The sequence below is a fragment of the Geotrypetes seraphini genome, chromosome 1 (genome assembly GCF_902459505.1).
Source record: "Geotrypetes seraphini chromosome 1, aGeoSer1.1, whole genome shotgun sequence".
Classification (NCBI taxonomy): Eukaryota; Metazoa; Chordata; class Amphibia; order Gymnophiona; family Dermophiidae; genus Geotrypetes; species Geotrypetes seraphini.
In genome coordinates this window covers 116,938,904-116,955,550 of record NC_047084.1, presented here as the reverse complement: position 1 = coordinate 116,955,550, position 16,647 = coordinate 116,938,904, and the positions used below count along the sequence as shown (strand labels likewise).

At 44.4% G+C, this 16,647-nt stretch overlaps 1 protein-coding gene across 1 annotated transcript in view; it reads right to left on the bottom strand.

Annotated features, from left to right (window-relative positions):
* LOC117366648 (C-type lectin domain family 4 member M-like) overlaps nt 1–13,545 on the bottom strand; it is a 46,139-nt gene extending 32,594 nt beyond the window's left edge. The window contains exons 1-2 of the mRNA XM_033958279.1: nt 13,464–13,545; nt 7,137–7,238 (exon numbers count right to left, since the gene is read on the bottom strand). Coding sequence (XP_033814170.1) covers nt 7,137–7,238; nt 13,464–13,545 — 184 coding nt within the window. The remainder of the gene's footprint in view (nt 1–7,136; nt 7,239–13,463) is intronic.
* Between the last annotated feature and the right edge of the window lie 3,102 nt (nt 13,546–16,647).

The following is a 16,647-nucleotide window of genomic DNA, read 5'->3' as shown; positions in this document are numbered from 1 at the left end:
ACAAAAAATATTTGCTCCATTTAGGGCTCCTTTTACAAAGGTGCGCCAGTGGTTTCAGCGCGCGCTTAGCTTACGCTAAAATGCCACGCGCCCTAGCCGCTACCGCCTCCTTTTAAGCAGGCGGTAATTTTTCAGCTAGTGCACGCTAATCTTGTGTGTGCGCTAAAAACGCTAGCGCACCTAAGTAAAAGGAGCTAAAGAAGTTTGAGACACTGATTTCGATTATTCTTCCCAATGTGGATAAATGCTATGTGATGCGCATGAAATTTGGTCTGTCATTTGGAGGCCCAGTCTTCCATTTTCCAACAGCTTTAAGTGGCACGATAATTGATCGTGCCCTTAAAAGCTGATATTAAAAAAACCCCGAGGTGCTGCTAGGGGCCTCCCAGGACCAGCGGCTAACCCCTAGGCAGTTAGCAGAGCACCTGACATCTTTCTTGCCAGTATACAAGACTAGGAGATAGATGGGGTTGATATTCAGGGGACATCTTGCCGACCACTGGCGCTTCCAGAGGGCGTAATAGGGCAGAGTACGGTACTGGGGTTCAAGAAAGGATTGGACAATTTCCTGCTGGAAAAGGGGATAGAGGGGTATAGATAGAGGATTACTGCACAGGTCCCGGACCTGTTGGGCCACCGTGTGAACGGACTGCTGAGCATGATGGACCTCAGGTCTGACCCAGCGGAGGCATTGCTTATGTTCATATGGGAGAGGAGGAGATAGTGGATGCTCTGGATGGGCCATTTGGCCTTTATCTGCCATCGAGTTTCTATGTTACTAAAGTTCTGTGACATCACAATGCAGGTGCAAAGAGCCTTAGCCTATAGGAAGAGGAGATGCAAATGTTAAGAGCCTCAGCCAATAGGGAGAAGAGGAGATAGTGGATGGGCCATTTGGCCTTTATCTGCCATCAGGTTTCTATAACCACAAAGCTCTATGACATCACAATGCAGGTGCAAAGAGCCTTAGCCTATAGGAAGAGGAGATGCAAATGTTAAGAGCCTTAGCCAATAGGGAGAAGAGGAGATAGTGGATGGGCCACTTGGCCTTTATCTGCCATCAGGTTTCTAGGTTTCTATAACCACAAAGCTCTATGACATCACAATGCAGGTGCAAAGAGCCTTAGCCTATAGGAAGAGGAGATGCAAATGTTAAGAGCCTTAGCCAATAGGGAGAAGAGGAGATAGTGGATGGGCCATTTGGCCTTTATCTGCCATCAGGTTTCTAGGTTTCTATAACCACAAAGCTCTATGACATCACAATGCAGGTGCAAAGAGCCTTAGCCTATAGGAAGAGGAGATGCAAATGTTAAGAGCCTTAGCCAATGCGCTTCCAGAGAGCATAATAGGGCAGAGTACGGTACTGGGGTTCAAGAAAGGATTGGACAATTTCCTGCTGGAAAAGGGGATAGAGGGGTATAGATAGAGGATTACTGCACAGGTCCTGGACCTTTTGGGCCACCGCGTAGGCGGACTGCTGGGCACGATGGACCTCAGGTCTGACCCAGCGGAGGCATTGCTTATGTTCTTATGTTCACTGCTGCTAATTCAAGACCAAGCCATGTACAGGTTTCAGCATTGAATTTCCTGGTGGCTACAGCAACTACCCGGTTAAACGCCTCTGAACAAGCAACTAACGATGAGCCATTTCAAGCCGCTGAAATTGCTTTGAATACTGACCCAAGACGTATGTAGCTCCCAAAAAAGAGGAACTTCAGAGGCAGGAGGAGGAACTAACAGTTGGTTTTATTCGTAATGTGGGATATACCAGATGCCCAGCTACGGCCTAACTCTTGCTAAACCTATCAGAGAGTGAGGTGAAAGCAGAGAAACTATGACAGCAAAAAGCAGCTCATTTTCCACTCCTCTTGCAAAACATGAGTCCCGCTTCAGCTCTAGTTTACCCTCCATACGTCTCCAAAAGCGGGATTCCTCTAGCTCAGTGTCTCACAAACTTTCCGGCCAGCAGCACACTAAATCCAGTGCCCCAGCCGGAAGGCACCCAGAAGTGCGCATGACATCATCGTGTCAACCTCCGCGCATGCACGGGAGGCCTATCTGGCCGTGACCTGCTTCAGTGGAGGGATCCGGGAGGTGCGGGGAGAGGAGGAGAGACACTGGTGAGGAGGAGAGTCATCTGTGCCGGCTGACTTCCTACAGGACATGCCTCTCACTGCTCACTTGAAATCTCAGGAGCCACACAGTTTGCAATACACTACTCTAGCTTATCCTGTGCTGCGGCTTCCTTTAACTGTCCTGGGAACCCCACAGCCGGTCAGCTTCTCAGGTTTTCCACAACAAATTTGGAACACAGATATCTGCCAGCACTGGAGGTCCAGCATATGCACTGTGGATTTTCCGAAGACTCTACTGGCAGTGGGATCCTCAGTACAGATTTGGGAAATCTTGTTCTGACTTAAGTTCTGTTATTAATTTTCCTCCACAACCACAATTGTAAAAGCCCATTTTTTTAACTGTCTAATGTAATTCCAAGGACAAAACGAAGAGCTAACGATGATCTACTCCTACTTGTAACTCTATATTTTTAACTACAACCTAATTGTATTAATAATTGTCCTGATCTACCTGTACTAGCAATCCTATTGAACGTCCAGGTCAAACTGTCCATTGTAACTTCCTGGGTAACTGACCCAATCTTTTGTAATGTGATCCGACCTTGAACTGAATAGGTAAAGATGGCCTAAACCAGGGGTATCAAAATCCCTCCTCGAGGGCCGCAATCCAGTCGGGTTTTCAGAATTTCCCCAATGAATATGCATGAGATCTATTAGCATCCAATGAAAGCAGTGCATGCAAATACTTCACCATTCCCTCCATCAACCTCATACGTCAATTACTTGGCTCTAGAGGTTCCTGCCAATTGAAAGCAGCATGCTAGGTTGATAAATTATGATTTACCTCATACTCAGAGAAATTACCATTCCTGGAGCTCAGTGGATCTGTAATTAGGCTGAAGATGAGTTTTATGGTCCATCTCTAGCAGAGAGAAGCAGCAAGAGTTTGGTTATACAACCTACTTAGCCAGTGAGAGGACTTAGCTTTATATACCGGGTCATCAACCAAAGGAAGCTCGACTCGGTTAACAATCATTTAAAAAATACTAAAAAGATAAACAATCAAGAATTTCAATGGGGCTAATTTACAAAGTGTTTAGCAAATAAGAAAGTTTTTAAAGATTTGCAAAAAAATTGAAAAGGACTAGGATCCCTCAAAATTAGAGGAAGTTCGTTCCATAATTGAGAAGATTTGAAAACAAAAGATTGGCTAAAGTTCTTAACTCCTTTAATTCCTTTTCTCGAAGGAAGCGAAAGTTTGCATTATTGGATGCCTCTTGCATAGGAGAATCTATAAACATTCCATAACTGAGGAACAAGAGGAATGAAAATACCATATAGGATTTTAAACATAATGTATGCGCATTTAAAGTGAATCCTGAGATAAACCTGAAGCCAGTGAAGGCTTTAAAGCAAAGGAGTCACATGGTCAAATTTACTTTTTCCAAAAATCTACTTTGCAGCAGTATTCTTAACCAATTGTAATCTTTGGAGGCAGATCTATGTAATGCCGAAATAGATAGCATTACAAAAATCTAACCGGGATAATGATAGATTGAACCAAAACAGAAAAATGTCATTGATGGAAAAGTGTTCTAACCTTCCTTAGCATTCGTAGACTGAAAAAGCACTTCTTAAAAAGATAATTTATTTGATCCTTGAAAGTAAGAGAGGAATCTATGAGGACTCCCAGTATCTTATAGGAAAACTCGATCTGTAAGGAAACCCCAGATTCCAGAAATACAATGGAAGGAAGAGAGTCCAATTTTGGGCCTAGTCACAGGAGTTTAGTTTTAGCTGCATTTAGCTTCATCTGGACAAACATAGCCCAAGCTTGAAGTTTAGAGATACAATGATTTATTTTGAAGGCTAAGTTGGTAATATCTAAATCAATCTCGACCAATGTAAAGATATCATCCGCATAGGTGAAAAGAGTTTCCCAAGCTGGCAACTTATAAGTGTTCAGTGTAGTCATATAGAGATCAAACAAGATTGGAGAAAGTGGAGATCCCTGGGGGACCCCACAAGGAGACTGACAGGAATTGGAGACATCACCTTCAATATTAACTGAATAGGAACAAGACGATAGGAATTTAGAAAACCAATCAAGTACAACCTGATTGAGACCAGTGTCTGAAAGTAAATGAAGCAAAATGTCGTGATGCATTACATCAAATGCCACAGATAATTCGAACTGAAGCAAAATAACATTTATTTTGTAATAGTAATTGTTGAATTTTTGAAAGAAGAGAAATCAATAAAGTTTCAGTGCTGAAATTAGAACGAAATCCATATTAAAATGGTTGAAGTAATGAAAATTTCTCCAAGTAATTAGTAAGTTGACTAGCGACAATTGATCCTAACATTTTTGTCAACAAAGGTATGTTGGCAATTGGTCGGTAATGAGAGGGGATGGTAGGATCTAGATCTACTTTTTAGGAGAGGAATGAGTGTTATTTGCCCCATAGATTGCGAGAAGTATCCATTTTCCAATGAGTAATTCAATAAAGAAGTCAGCCAAATTATTGCTTGTGAAGGAATATTAACAAATAGATATGATGGAAATGAGTCCAAAGAGCATTTACGCTTTTTCATCTTTTCAATCAGTTCGGAGACTTGAAGTTCAGATACTGGATTAAAAGGGCACCAGTAACGATCAAGTGGTATCTCCATTGTAGGATCTTTAGAATACAGTACTCCCACGATATTCTCGGGGGTTTCGTTCCAGGAACCCCCGCGAATGTTGAAAAACCGTGAATACAGTTTTTAGCAGGGGAGACAGGAGAGAGCAGCCGGAGAGGCAGGAGAGGACAGCCGGAGCGCCAGCAAGTGAAGGAAATTACTCGCTGTATGCTCCAACCGCCTCTTCTTGTACTAAAGTCGAGCCTCACCAATCAGGAGCTGCTTTGACACACAGCTCCTGATTGGTGAGGCCCAACTTTAGTACAGGAAGAGGCGGTCAGAGCATACCATGAGTGATTTCCTTCACTTACCGGCGCTCCGGCTGCCCTCTCCTGCCTGATCATTCACGGTTGGAAAATACTGTGAAATACCAGGACCGTGAATCGTGGACCGTGAATTCGCGGGGGGGGGAGCACTGTATATAGGAGAATATTCAATATCTCCCACAGGGAAAGATTGCCTGATGAGAGAAATTTTATCTTGAAAAAAACAAGTTAAAACATCAGTTCAGGGAGATATAGATTGATCGGATTTGGAATTTGAATTAGTCAGAGAGCGCCAGAGTTTAAAAAGAATGCTGCTCTGGTTATCAAACATAGCTATTTTATATCCATAATAATTTTTTTTCGCTTTCCTAAGTTCAAAATTATATTTTCTAATTGAACACCTCCTGTTTAGTTTGTCTGTGTCTGAATGAGATTTTTTCCATTTCTTTTCTAATTTCCTATAATTTTGTTTTAGGGCTCTATGAATGGGTAGAACCATGGTGCATTCCAAGCATAGAAAATTGTTTTGGTGATTACTGGTGCCAAAGATTGATAAGCACATTCTGTGGAAGATTTCCAATTATACCAACTATCATCAATAGAGTATTCCTTAGGTGAACAATGGAGAGAAACTAGAACTTGAGACCAGAAAAGTTCTGGGCGTATTTTCTTTCTGAAGATAACAGTTTTTTTCTGCAGAAATTTCTCCGGGATATGGGACATAAAAATAGGTAGGGAAAATTCACCAAGATAATGGTCATTCCAAGGGACTTCTGCCAGTGAATGGCATCGATAGATGTCTGTTAGATGGTGTGGTCTAAGAAGCTAACAATATCCAGCGAGTGACCTTTTTCATGAGTAGGGGTAATGGAAGGTAATGAAAAGCCCAATGACTGGAGAAAAAAATAAAATACATAGAAACATAGAAATAGACGGCAGATAAGGGCCACGGCCCATCAAGTCTGCCCACTCCAATGACCCTCCCTATCTATCTTTGCGGATAGATCCCACATGTCTGTCCCATCTGGCCTTAAAATCTGGCACGCTGCTGGCCTCAATAACCTGAAGTGGAAGACAATTCCAGCGATCAACCACCCTTTCGGTGAAGAAGAACTTCCTAGTGTCACCGTGCAGTTTCCCGCCCCTGATTTTCCACTGATGCCCCCTTGTTGCCGCGGGACCCTTGAAAAAGAAGATATCCTCTTCCACCTCGATGCGACCTGTGAGGTACTTGAATGTCTCGATCATATCTCCCCTCTCTCTACGTTCCTCGAGTGAGTAGAGCTGCAACTTCCCTAACCGCTCCTCGTATGGGAGCTCCTTGAGTCCCGAGACCATCCTGGTGGCCATTCTCTGGACCGATTCCAGTCTCAGCACATCCTTGTGGTAATGTGGCCTCCAAAATTGCACACAGTACTCCAGGTGCGGTCTCACCATGGATCTATACAGTGGCATAATGACTTCAGGTTTACGGCTGACAAAACTCCTGCTTATGCAACCTATGATTTGCCTTGCTTTGGATGAAGCTTGCTCTACTTGATTTGCAGACTTCATGTCTTCCCTGACAATCACCCCTAAGTCTCTTTCTGCTTCAGTTTTTGTCAAGATCTCGCCATTTAGGGTGTAAATCCTGCATGGATTTCGGCTTCCCAGGTGCATGACTTTGCATTTTTTGGCATTGAAACTGAGTTGCCAGGACCTAGACCAGTGCTCCAGTAGAAGTAGGTCATGCATCATATTGTCTGCCTTTGAATTTTTGTCTGAGACATCCCTATTATTAGTATCTTCAAGATGCAAATTTATGTCACATAACACTAGTAATCTATGGAATTTAATTAAAGCATTGGCAATCATAGCAGAAATGATAGTGGATGATCTATTCCAAGAAACTGGGGATTGATATAGAAGGAGGATTCCCAAAGGATGTAAAGAAAACTCGTCTTTGACAGATGCAAGCAGAAACTCTAATTCTGGGCTACTAACCTTTTCAAGTAGTTGAACATTAAAAAATGATTTAAAAATTAGAGCTAGTCCACACACACTCGGTACATCTGAGATGCTAAGCAGTAGAATTAATTGGCTCATTAATCAGAGACAATTGTGTTTAATATACCTTCTTGCTTTCTGTGTATTTCTGGTGAAGTTTGTGAGATGTTTATGTTGGCGTAGGTGATCTCTCCATCATGGTCCATCTCTGAGAAGGATGCAGAGGGAGCTATGAGGGAAGGAGAAAGGTTAACTGGTGGTTTTCATAAATGAATGGTCACATGAGATGGTGGGAGGGGGAAGGGTAGGACATTTTATGCAGTAGCATGTGGTAACGTTTGCAACAGGGGATTGGCAACCCCTACATAATACTTCTCATTATAACAAAAACAGGAAGGACTTGGAAGCCCTAAATCAGGGGTGGAGAATGAAGGCTGCAATCCAGTCATGTTTTCAGGATTTCCCCAATGAATATGCATAAAATTTATTTGCATACAACGGAGGCAGTACAGGAGAGCAAAATACACTAATAGAGATTGGTTATTGTTACATGACAGCGAAAGATAGGATGCTAGATTGCATAGGGAGAGGTATGGCAAGTAGGAAAAAGAAGGTATTGATGCCCCTGTATAAGACTCTGATGAGACCTCATTTAGAATATTGCGTATAATTCTGGAGGCCGCACCTTCAAAAAGATATAAAAAGGATGGAGTTGGTCCAGAGGAAGGCTACTTCTGTGTATGTTATTATGCTGGCTGCTTTATCAATAAAAATTATTTTTTAAAAAAAATGGTATGTGGTCTTCATCATAAGGTGTTTGGGGACAAACTTAAAGATCTCAATGTGTATACTTTGGAGGAAAGGCGGGAGAGGGGAGATATGGTAGAGATGTTTAAATATCTATGTAATGTAAATGCACATGAATCAAGTCTCTTTCATGTGAAAGGAAATTCTGCAATGAGAGGGCATAGGATGAAGTTAAGAGGTGATAGGCTCAGGAGTAATCTAAGGAAATACTTTTTTACAGAAAGAGTGGTAGATGCATGGAACAGTCTTCCATAAGAGGTGGTGGAGACAGAGACTGTATCTGAATTCAAAAGGGCCTGGGATAGGCAAGTGGGACCTCTTGGAGAGAGAAAGAGAAAGAGATGATTACTGCGGATGGACAGATTAGATGGGCCATTTGGCCTTTATCTGCTATCATGTTTCTATGTTTCTAATAAAGATCAGGGTATTAAAAAAATGACATGTTGCGAGAGTTCAAAAAAACATATTTTTAAGAAGAATAATATATAACACATTTACAAGGGTGGCATAAATAAAACGTCGCACCCATAGCTAAGACTCCAGGTTTTAAGAGTAAGAATTCTCTCCGACGTCTCTGGCTAAATCTGGGTACATTTAAGAGGATATTTTGATTGTGAAACTAGTCAAGTGGTATATAGGGTCATATGTCCTTGTGGGAAATGGTACATTGGACAAACCAAGAAGAAGATCAAACAATAGATAGCTCAGCATTTGAGTAATTTGCTGGTATCGCTCTGGTTACAGTATAATCATGATATTGAGGAATTTAGATTTTGATATTAATTAGGGTGAAATTAACAAGGGGGATTTTATTGAGAAAGAAACAACGTTTGATCCATCAATGGGCTACGAAAGAACCTGGGGGGCCTTAATAAGGAGGTGGAGTGGCATTTGTTGTAATTAGGAAGTGGGTTTAAATGGGGTATCTCAGTCAATAGGGATTATGTTAGTTGAATTCTGAACCTTGAAGGTGGAAGATGGGAAAATCTGGTTTTGGTGTTCTCCCTTGAAGTTGCAATGTGATATGGCAAGGTTGATAATAAGGTAAAAAGAGGAGGAATTATGATATTGATTGTGTATGGATATATATATATATTTTTTTTATTCAATATGTTTAGCCGGATAGGGGAGCCCAGGCTTGTCACAGCTCCTGAATACGCTTGATAGCGAAACATAGTTCTGTGTTGGGCTGGACTGCTACTGTGCATGAGATACGGTTATGAACTGGCAAGCATGGAAATATATGTTTGAAATTGGAAGATCATTTTCACTCCTTTTCGTTCAGCCAGCTTGGACATTGGTAGTAAAGAAGACACTTTGTTCTCCGGATGATAGCAAGCAATTTGTTGGACAACGTATGAGGATTGGGTGATTGTGTAATGAGTTAAATGAGTTCTTCATGTCAGTCTTCACGATGGAGAATATAACCAATATTCCGGAACCCGAGGAGATCGTAATAGGAGACCAAGACGATAAGCTGGTCAATTTAGAGGTAAGCCAAGAGGATGTACTCAAGCAGATTGACAGACTAAAGAGCGACAAATCGCCAGGTCCGGATGGCATTCACCCAAGGGTACTCAAGGAACTAAAAGAAGAAATAGCGGAGCCACTTCGACAGATATGCAACCTATCCTTAAAAACCGGAGAAATCACAGAGGATTGGAAAATAGCAAATGTCACGCCCATCTTCAAGAAGGGCGCAAGGGGAGACCCGGGAAACTACAGGCCGGTGAGCCTGACCTCAGTCCCGGGAAAGATGATGGAGGCACTGATTAAAGACAGCATCTGTGAGCACATCGGAAAAAATGGGCAGCTAAAACCGAGTCAACATGGCTTCTGCAAGGGTAGGTCATGCCTCACAAACTTATTGTACTTCTTTGAGGGGGTGAACAGCCAGGTGGATAAAGGGGAATCTATAGACAACATTTACCTTGACTTCCAAAAAGCCTTCGACAAGGTGCCACACGAGAGACTGCTTAAAAAGATATGGAACCACGGGGTACAAGGCGAGGTCCACCGATGGATCAAAAACTGGCTGGCAAACAGGAAGCAGAGGGTTGGCGTAAAGGGCCACTACTCAGACTGGAAAGGGGTCACGAGCGGAGTTCCGCAGGGGTCGGTGCTGGGACCGCTCCTGTTCAATATCTACATAAACGACCTAGAGGCGGGAACCAAGTGTGAAGTCATTAAATTTGCAGATGACACCAAACTATACAGCAGGGCTCAAACCAGGGAAGACTGCGAAGATCTCCAAAAGGATCTAACGCAGCTGGAAAAGTGGGCCGAAAAATGGCAGATGAGCTTCAACGTGGGGAAATGCAAGGTCATGCACGTGGGGAAAAAGAACCCGATGTTCACATACAAAATGGGGGGAACACCACTAGGGGTCAGTAACCTGGAGAGAGACCTGGGAGTGATGGTAGATGCAACACTGAAGGCATCGGCGCAATGCGCCACGGCCTCAAGGAAAGCAAACAGAATGTTGGGTATCATTAAGAAGGGTATCACGACCAGGACGAGGGAAGTCATCATGCCGCTGTATCGTGCAATGGTATGGCCGCATCTGGAGTACTGTGTCCAGTACTGGTCACCGTACCTCAAGAAAGACATGGCGGTACTTGAGGAAGTACAAAGAAGAGCAACTAAACTGATAAAGGGAATGGAAAATCTCCCATATACCGACAGATTGAAGCAGTTGGGACTTTTCTCCCTGGAGAAGCGAAGACTTAGAGGAGACATGATAGAAACCTTCAAGATCCTGAAGGGCATAGAAAAAGTAGACAGGGGCAGATTTTTCAAATTAAGGGGCACCACAAGTACAAGGGGGCACTTGGAGAAATTGAAAGGGGACAGGTTTAGAACAAACGCTAGGAAGTCCTTTTTCACTCAGAGGGTGGTGGATACATGGAACGCGCTTCCAGAGGCTGTTGTAGACAAGAAAACATTAAATGGTTTCAAAGAAGGTTTGGATAGATTCCTAGAAGAAAAAGGGATTGAAGGGTATAGATAGGTATAGACCACTACTCAGGCGATGGGCCTGATGGGCCACCGCGGGAGCGGACCGCTGGGCAGGATGGACCTATGGTCTGCCTCAGCGGAGGCAACTTCTTATGTTCTTATGTGTATGGATTGGGGGTCTCTTATCTGAAGTATGTGTGAAAAATAGCGATTTTATAGGAATGCATATTTATATAAATACGTTTTGTGATAATGAATAAAAAAAAATTATGGTAAAGATATTAATTGGGTTTTCCAATATATAATGCATATTCATTAGGGAAATCTTGAAAACCCAACTGGATTTTGGCCTTCGTTCCCCACCCCTGCCTTAATAATACCTCCCACCACCATCCCTCCCACTCCAGCACGAACACAAAGAAGGACTTGGTGGCCCCAACCTAACAGCTTCTGGCCCCCTCAGAGATAGTGGGAACTCAGTAACCCCAACAAAACACCCCTGTATCACTTCTTGATCCTTTTTTCCAATGGAACTGTACTCAACAGCTGCTTCCTCTCCCTCTCTTTTATCCCTTGTGGTTCCCATCACTCGTCTCCCATTCCTTTACTCACACTCCCCCGCAAATTATCCTGCTGTCCACTTACCTCCTTTCTTCCCTCATCATTTCACTCTCTCTTCCATCCTGCTCCCACCCTAGACTCTCCTCACTGTCTTTACTCCTCCCTCCTTGTAAATGCTTGAAGTACCTGTATGTAAGCGGTTTTACAAAGTTTTATTTTTTCTTAAAAGAAAGGGAACAGTAAAACTACAACAATAACGACAGACAAAGGACTAACAAGAGACATTGCCATACTGAAATGTGAGGAGAAGGGGAGGAACTACAATATTCGAATAGTAAAGAACAAAAAAGACAAAAATGAAAGGAGAGGCGAATCACTTTGAGCATGGTTGTATAACTACAAAAAGGTGGTCTACAAGTCCCAAGCCCTCCCCTTCCTTGGGCCTTGAACTTTCCTCTCATCCCACCACCCGTCATCCCCCCTCATTTCCCCCATCTCCCTTCTTTTTTACCCCCGCTTGCCACTCTAAACTCCTCCATCTGAACCCACAAACCCCTCCAGTCTGTTTCCTCTTTGGTCCGCATTTCTTCTCTCTAGATATTCCAAGATCCAACCCAACCCTATTCCCTCTAAGATGAGAACATGAGCAAATCGCTCATAAATTCTAGGAGCGTCAATCACAGATTTGACACGGTCGCTCACAAAAATACTTGCAAATCTGGAAAACTGTTGGTTTTTAGAACTTGTCATTCATATGAGAAAAATTTGCACGCACTTGGCCAATCCTTAGAGGGAGCACTGCCCCACACTTACCTCATTATGCCTCCCTTCTCTCTTACTCCCTAAACTCCCCACTCTCCCTCACATCTAACCAGGCCAAAAAAAGGAATTGAACCTAGAAGGTCCATTCTCCTCCTACCACCATGGTAATGATTCAGCCTCTCTTTTTCTTCCTTTAGTGACCTGTGGAGATATTGTAGCTGTGTGTGGGGTGGGGTGGGGTGGGTCACTTCTTCCGGAGCAAGTAAGTGACGTCGGAGGGGGATGGACCGGCAGAAGCAGTCATCGTGGGACCTTCCAGTAACAGATCCGGCTGCACTGGGGTTGATGCCGGGAGGGGGGGCCCGTTGCTGTTGATACCGGGAGGGGGGCCCGTTGTTGTTCATGCCGGGAGGGGGGCCCGTTGCCGTTGATGGCAAGGTGAGTCGTCCTCCTTCAGCAGGCCCCCCTCACAGTTTCGGGCCCTAGGCACGTGCCTAGTATGCCTATTGATTAATCCGGCCCTGGTCTTTCCTCATATGAGAGGAGCTCCATCCCCTTTACCGTCTTTGAACCTTTTCTAGCGCTACTATATCTATCTTGAGATAAGGAGACCAGAATTGAATGCAATACTCCAGATGATGTCACACCATGGAGCGATACAGGGGTATTATATTCTTAGTCTTGTTAACCATCCCTTTTTTAATAATTCCTAGGATCCTGTTTGCTTTTTTTGGCCGCCGCTGCACATTGGGCGGAAGGTTTCATCGTATTGTCTACAAAGATACCCAAAGTATTTCAGCTATCGATGCCCAAAATGGCTAATCGCGGTCTTTTCCATCGTTTGTAGCAGCCTCCAGTAATCTATGTAAATCAATATTAAAATGAATACTTTGATTAATGCCCAGATGATACACAAAACGATGTGCCGGTTTATGACGTTCTGAAATCTCTGACAGCTCTGGAGGTGCCAGTAGTGTTAAAAACAGTGCTGAAGAAAAGCTTTTTTTAATGGGCACATATGTGGTGTGTGTGTGTATTAAACAGGCACAATATCTGTCCCCATGAAAGTTTAAAAAGTCATGTTGGACCCCCCCCTCCTCCCTGACGATGGCCCACATCCCCGAACATGTGAGCTGGACACGGCAGGAGGAGGTACCTGGCATCAGCCCTGGCTGCTTTTAAGTGCTGTTGTGAGGAAGGACAAGAGAGAGGGACTGGAACTTCCGGGGGGGGGGGGGGGGGCGCTGCAAGAGAAACGAGGAGAGACACCACATCCACAGTGGGAGAAGGGAAGACAGGAAAATGCTGCACACTTTACAGAAACTAAACAAAAAGTGAGGGCTGGGGATTCCTGACCACACTGTACCTGCATCGGAGGTTAAGGGCTTCGGATTCCAAGGAGGGGGCTTAGTGAACCTCAGCTCAGCATAAGTCACTGCTTCTGCCATGTTCGCCACCCTACAGTCAGTGAGGGCAGTTCCACATCTCTCGTGTAACAAATCTGACGTTCTGGGTGAATAAGGGGAAGTTCCATTTTGGGATGGTAGAATGCAAATGTTACAAGGAAAACCACCACAGCAGATGGATCTTGTCATGCAGAAATGTGATAACATATAGCTACGCACAACAAATGTGTGTGATATGGACCACTAGGTATTTGAAAAGCATGGTTTCTAGTCTTGGCCAGATTGCTTTTCCACACTATTACTGATCTATGAATACTTAAATTGTGAGTAATGTGCCTGAGCACCCCCAATATTTTTAGGACCCCAAGTGATCAGGGCTGGTGTGCGGTCCGGGTATCTTTTCCCCTTCTATGCCTCTCTCCCTTCCCCTTCCCACATTGGTATACCACTGGGACAGTGAGTGATAGCTGCAGGCTTATGAGACTTCTAGGACAATGACATGATAGAATTTAGTACCATCTCTATCCCCACAGATAACCACGGGGAACTATTCCATGTCATTCTTTAGTGTCCATCTCAAACTCTGTCCTTCTATACCAACATTCTTCAATGCAAGGTTTGAGGGTCAGTGGCTGGAAACCATCCCGTGCCATTCTTTAGTGTCTCTCTCAACCTCAGTCCTTCTACACTAGCATTCTTCAATGCAAGGCTTGAGGGTCAGTGGCTGGACCCATTCATACTCTGATTCTTCCCTCTCTCCTTAAAGAATGACATGGGATGGTTTCCCACAGGGACAGGGACAAAGACAAATTCTGTTACCATATCATTCTCTACGCAAGGCTTAGTAAAAAAGGGGGGGGAAAGAATGGTTATTCCAGAAATATCTTTAAGGTGGATAATATCACTGGCCAACACTCATTTTGGTGCCTCAAATGATAGACCTGTTTCTGGGTATATTTGACCTGCTCATTCCAAAAATGGCACCAGCTTTCTTCTATCAGTTCTAATATTTGATACAGAACATGTGCCCTATACCACTCTTCACTCTGCTCGCTCATTTAAAAATCAGGATATTTTAATGTTGTGTTTATTTTTTTTTGAAAATATGTTTATTGAAGGATCAATGCATACGAGAAAATACAAATTATGACCATACGAGAAGGACATCATGTACAATAATCAAAGGTGCAGGCAAAGAATAAACAAACAGAGATAAATCCACAACATATCATCCCCCATGCAGATCCAATTTTAGAAGGAAACCCTCCCCTCCAACCCCTCCCCCCCCACCCTGTGCACCCACAATCTCTAACCAGTCTTAAAAGGAACTCCAATAATCCATGTAGGTCCTAGATTTCCAGCTCGCAGCTCCCCGGCGATGCTGCCGCTCCCACCCAGCCATCAGAGACATATTAGCCCGCCTCTGTTGCACTGTTGGCCGCGTGGTACCAATCCAGTGGCGAAGGATTAGTTTCTTTGTGATTCCTAAGGCCACTAAAAGGAAGCGCCTTCCAGGATCGCTAACACCCGCTTCCACCAAGGGACCTGTGACACCCAACAGCAACGTCTTATAGGACCAGTCTATAGATAATCCTATAATGTTCTCCAGCTCCCGAAGCACAGAAATCCACAAGGGCCCTACATGTGAACACTCCAAAAAGTGATGTACCAAGGTGTCCCGACGAGCCGGACAACGGGGGCAGCAGTCATCAGGCCATAACCCCATCGTTCGTCCCTTGCTTCTCGTTAAATATGATTGGTGCAGAATCTGCAGGTGTACTTCCCGCAAACTCACATTAGGGGAGGCTGAGGCGCATTCCTGAAAACACAAAACTAATTCATCAGCAGTGACCTGCTCTCCCAAAGCCGAAGTCAAATCCATTGCCATAGCATCAAGAAACCTGTCAGACCGTCTTTCCCTCCCCACTTTATACCACTCCGAAAGCGTGTTAAATTCCGATGGGGCGGACAAAAACTGTTGATCCAAGGAAGTGAAAGTGGGCAAACTGCCCTCTGACGAACGGAGCTCCAAACAATAGCTACTCATCTGCAGGTATGCAAACATAGACACTGCGGTCCACCCCCAGCGATCCTGACATGCCATAAAAGAGGGGACTGATCCCGACCCCACTTCAACAACCTGCCCCACAAAGCGGCACCCAGACGTCCGAACTGAGGCAAAAAATGCATGTAACGAACCAGCAGGAAACTTAGGGTTACCCACCAATTCCGTAAAAGGCGAAGGGCCCACCGCGCCCCCCAAGGAAGACCGCCACCAGCACCAGGCCATACGCAGGGGCGAAGCATAGAAGGGCAGGGTTCCGCCCCATGCCACAGGAGGTTAAAAACTGACACCGGAGCTGACAAAAGGTACCAGAATCCAACCGGGGCGAACCTGGCAGCTCCCGTAAATAATTCATGCACCCACCTCAACAAAGCAGCAACATTATAAAGACGCAAATCGGGCAAGTTCACACCTCCGTGCTCGCGTCCCCTAATCAGTTTGTTATATCCAATTTTCACCCGGCGAGAGCGCCATATAAAGGATGACACGACCCCCCTATAAGCCTGCACATCTTTCTGCTTGATCCAAATGGGCACCATTTGTAGCGGATATAGGAGCTTCGGCAAGAGGACCATTTTAATAAGGGCAACGCGTCCCAGGAGCGAAAGAGGAAACTCCATCCATTTCTTACACAGAGCTCGGACTGCATCTAATTTATCGAGTATGTTCTTCCGATAGACCACCCCCAGATCTGCATGCAGATATATTCCCAGATATTTTAGCGTACCCTTAGACCAGTGCAGCGGAAAGGAAGGATCATGCCTCCACTCAGACAGAACCAATTGATCAACCAGATGAAAGCCTTATGATAGAGCTGAGGAGTCTGAGAGAAAAGATCCAACGCTTAAGGAGCATCCGTGATGACGAGACCTTCATCGACGGAATAATCCAGGAACTGTCTCAGATCGCCGAACCAGAGCCTGACAAGACCATCCTTGAGTCACCCAGAGCTTCCAGAACTTCAGACTTGAATCCTACCGTCGGAATTCAGGAAGTCACTGGAGACGCCGATACCTGGCAGCTGGTGACTTCATCCACAGGTAAACGCAGAAAACCTAATTTTGTTTCTCTCTCTCACA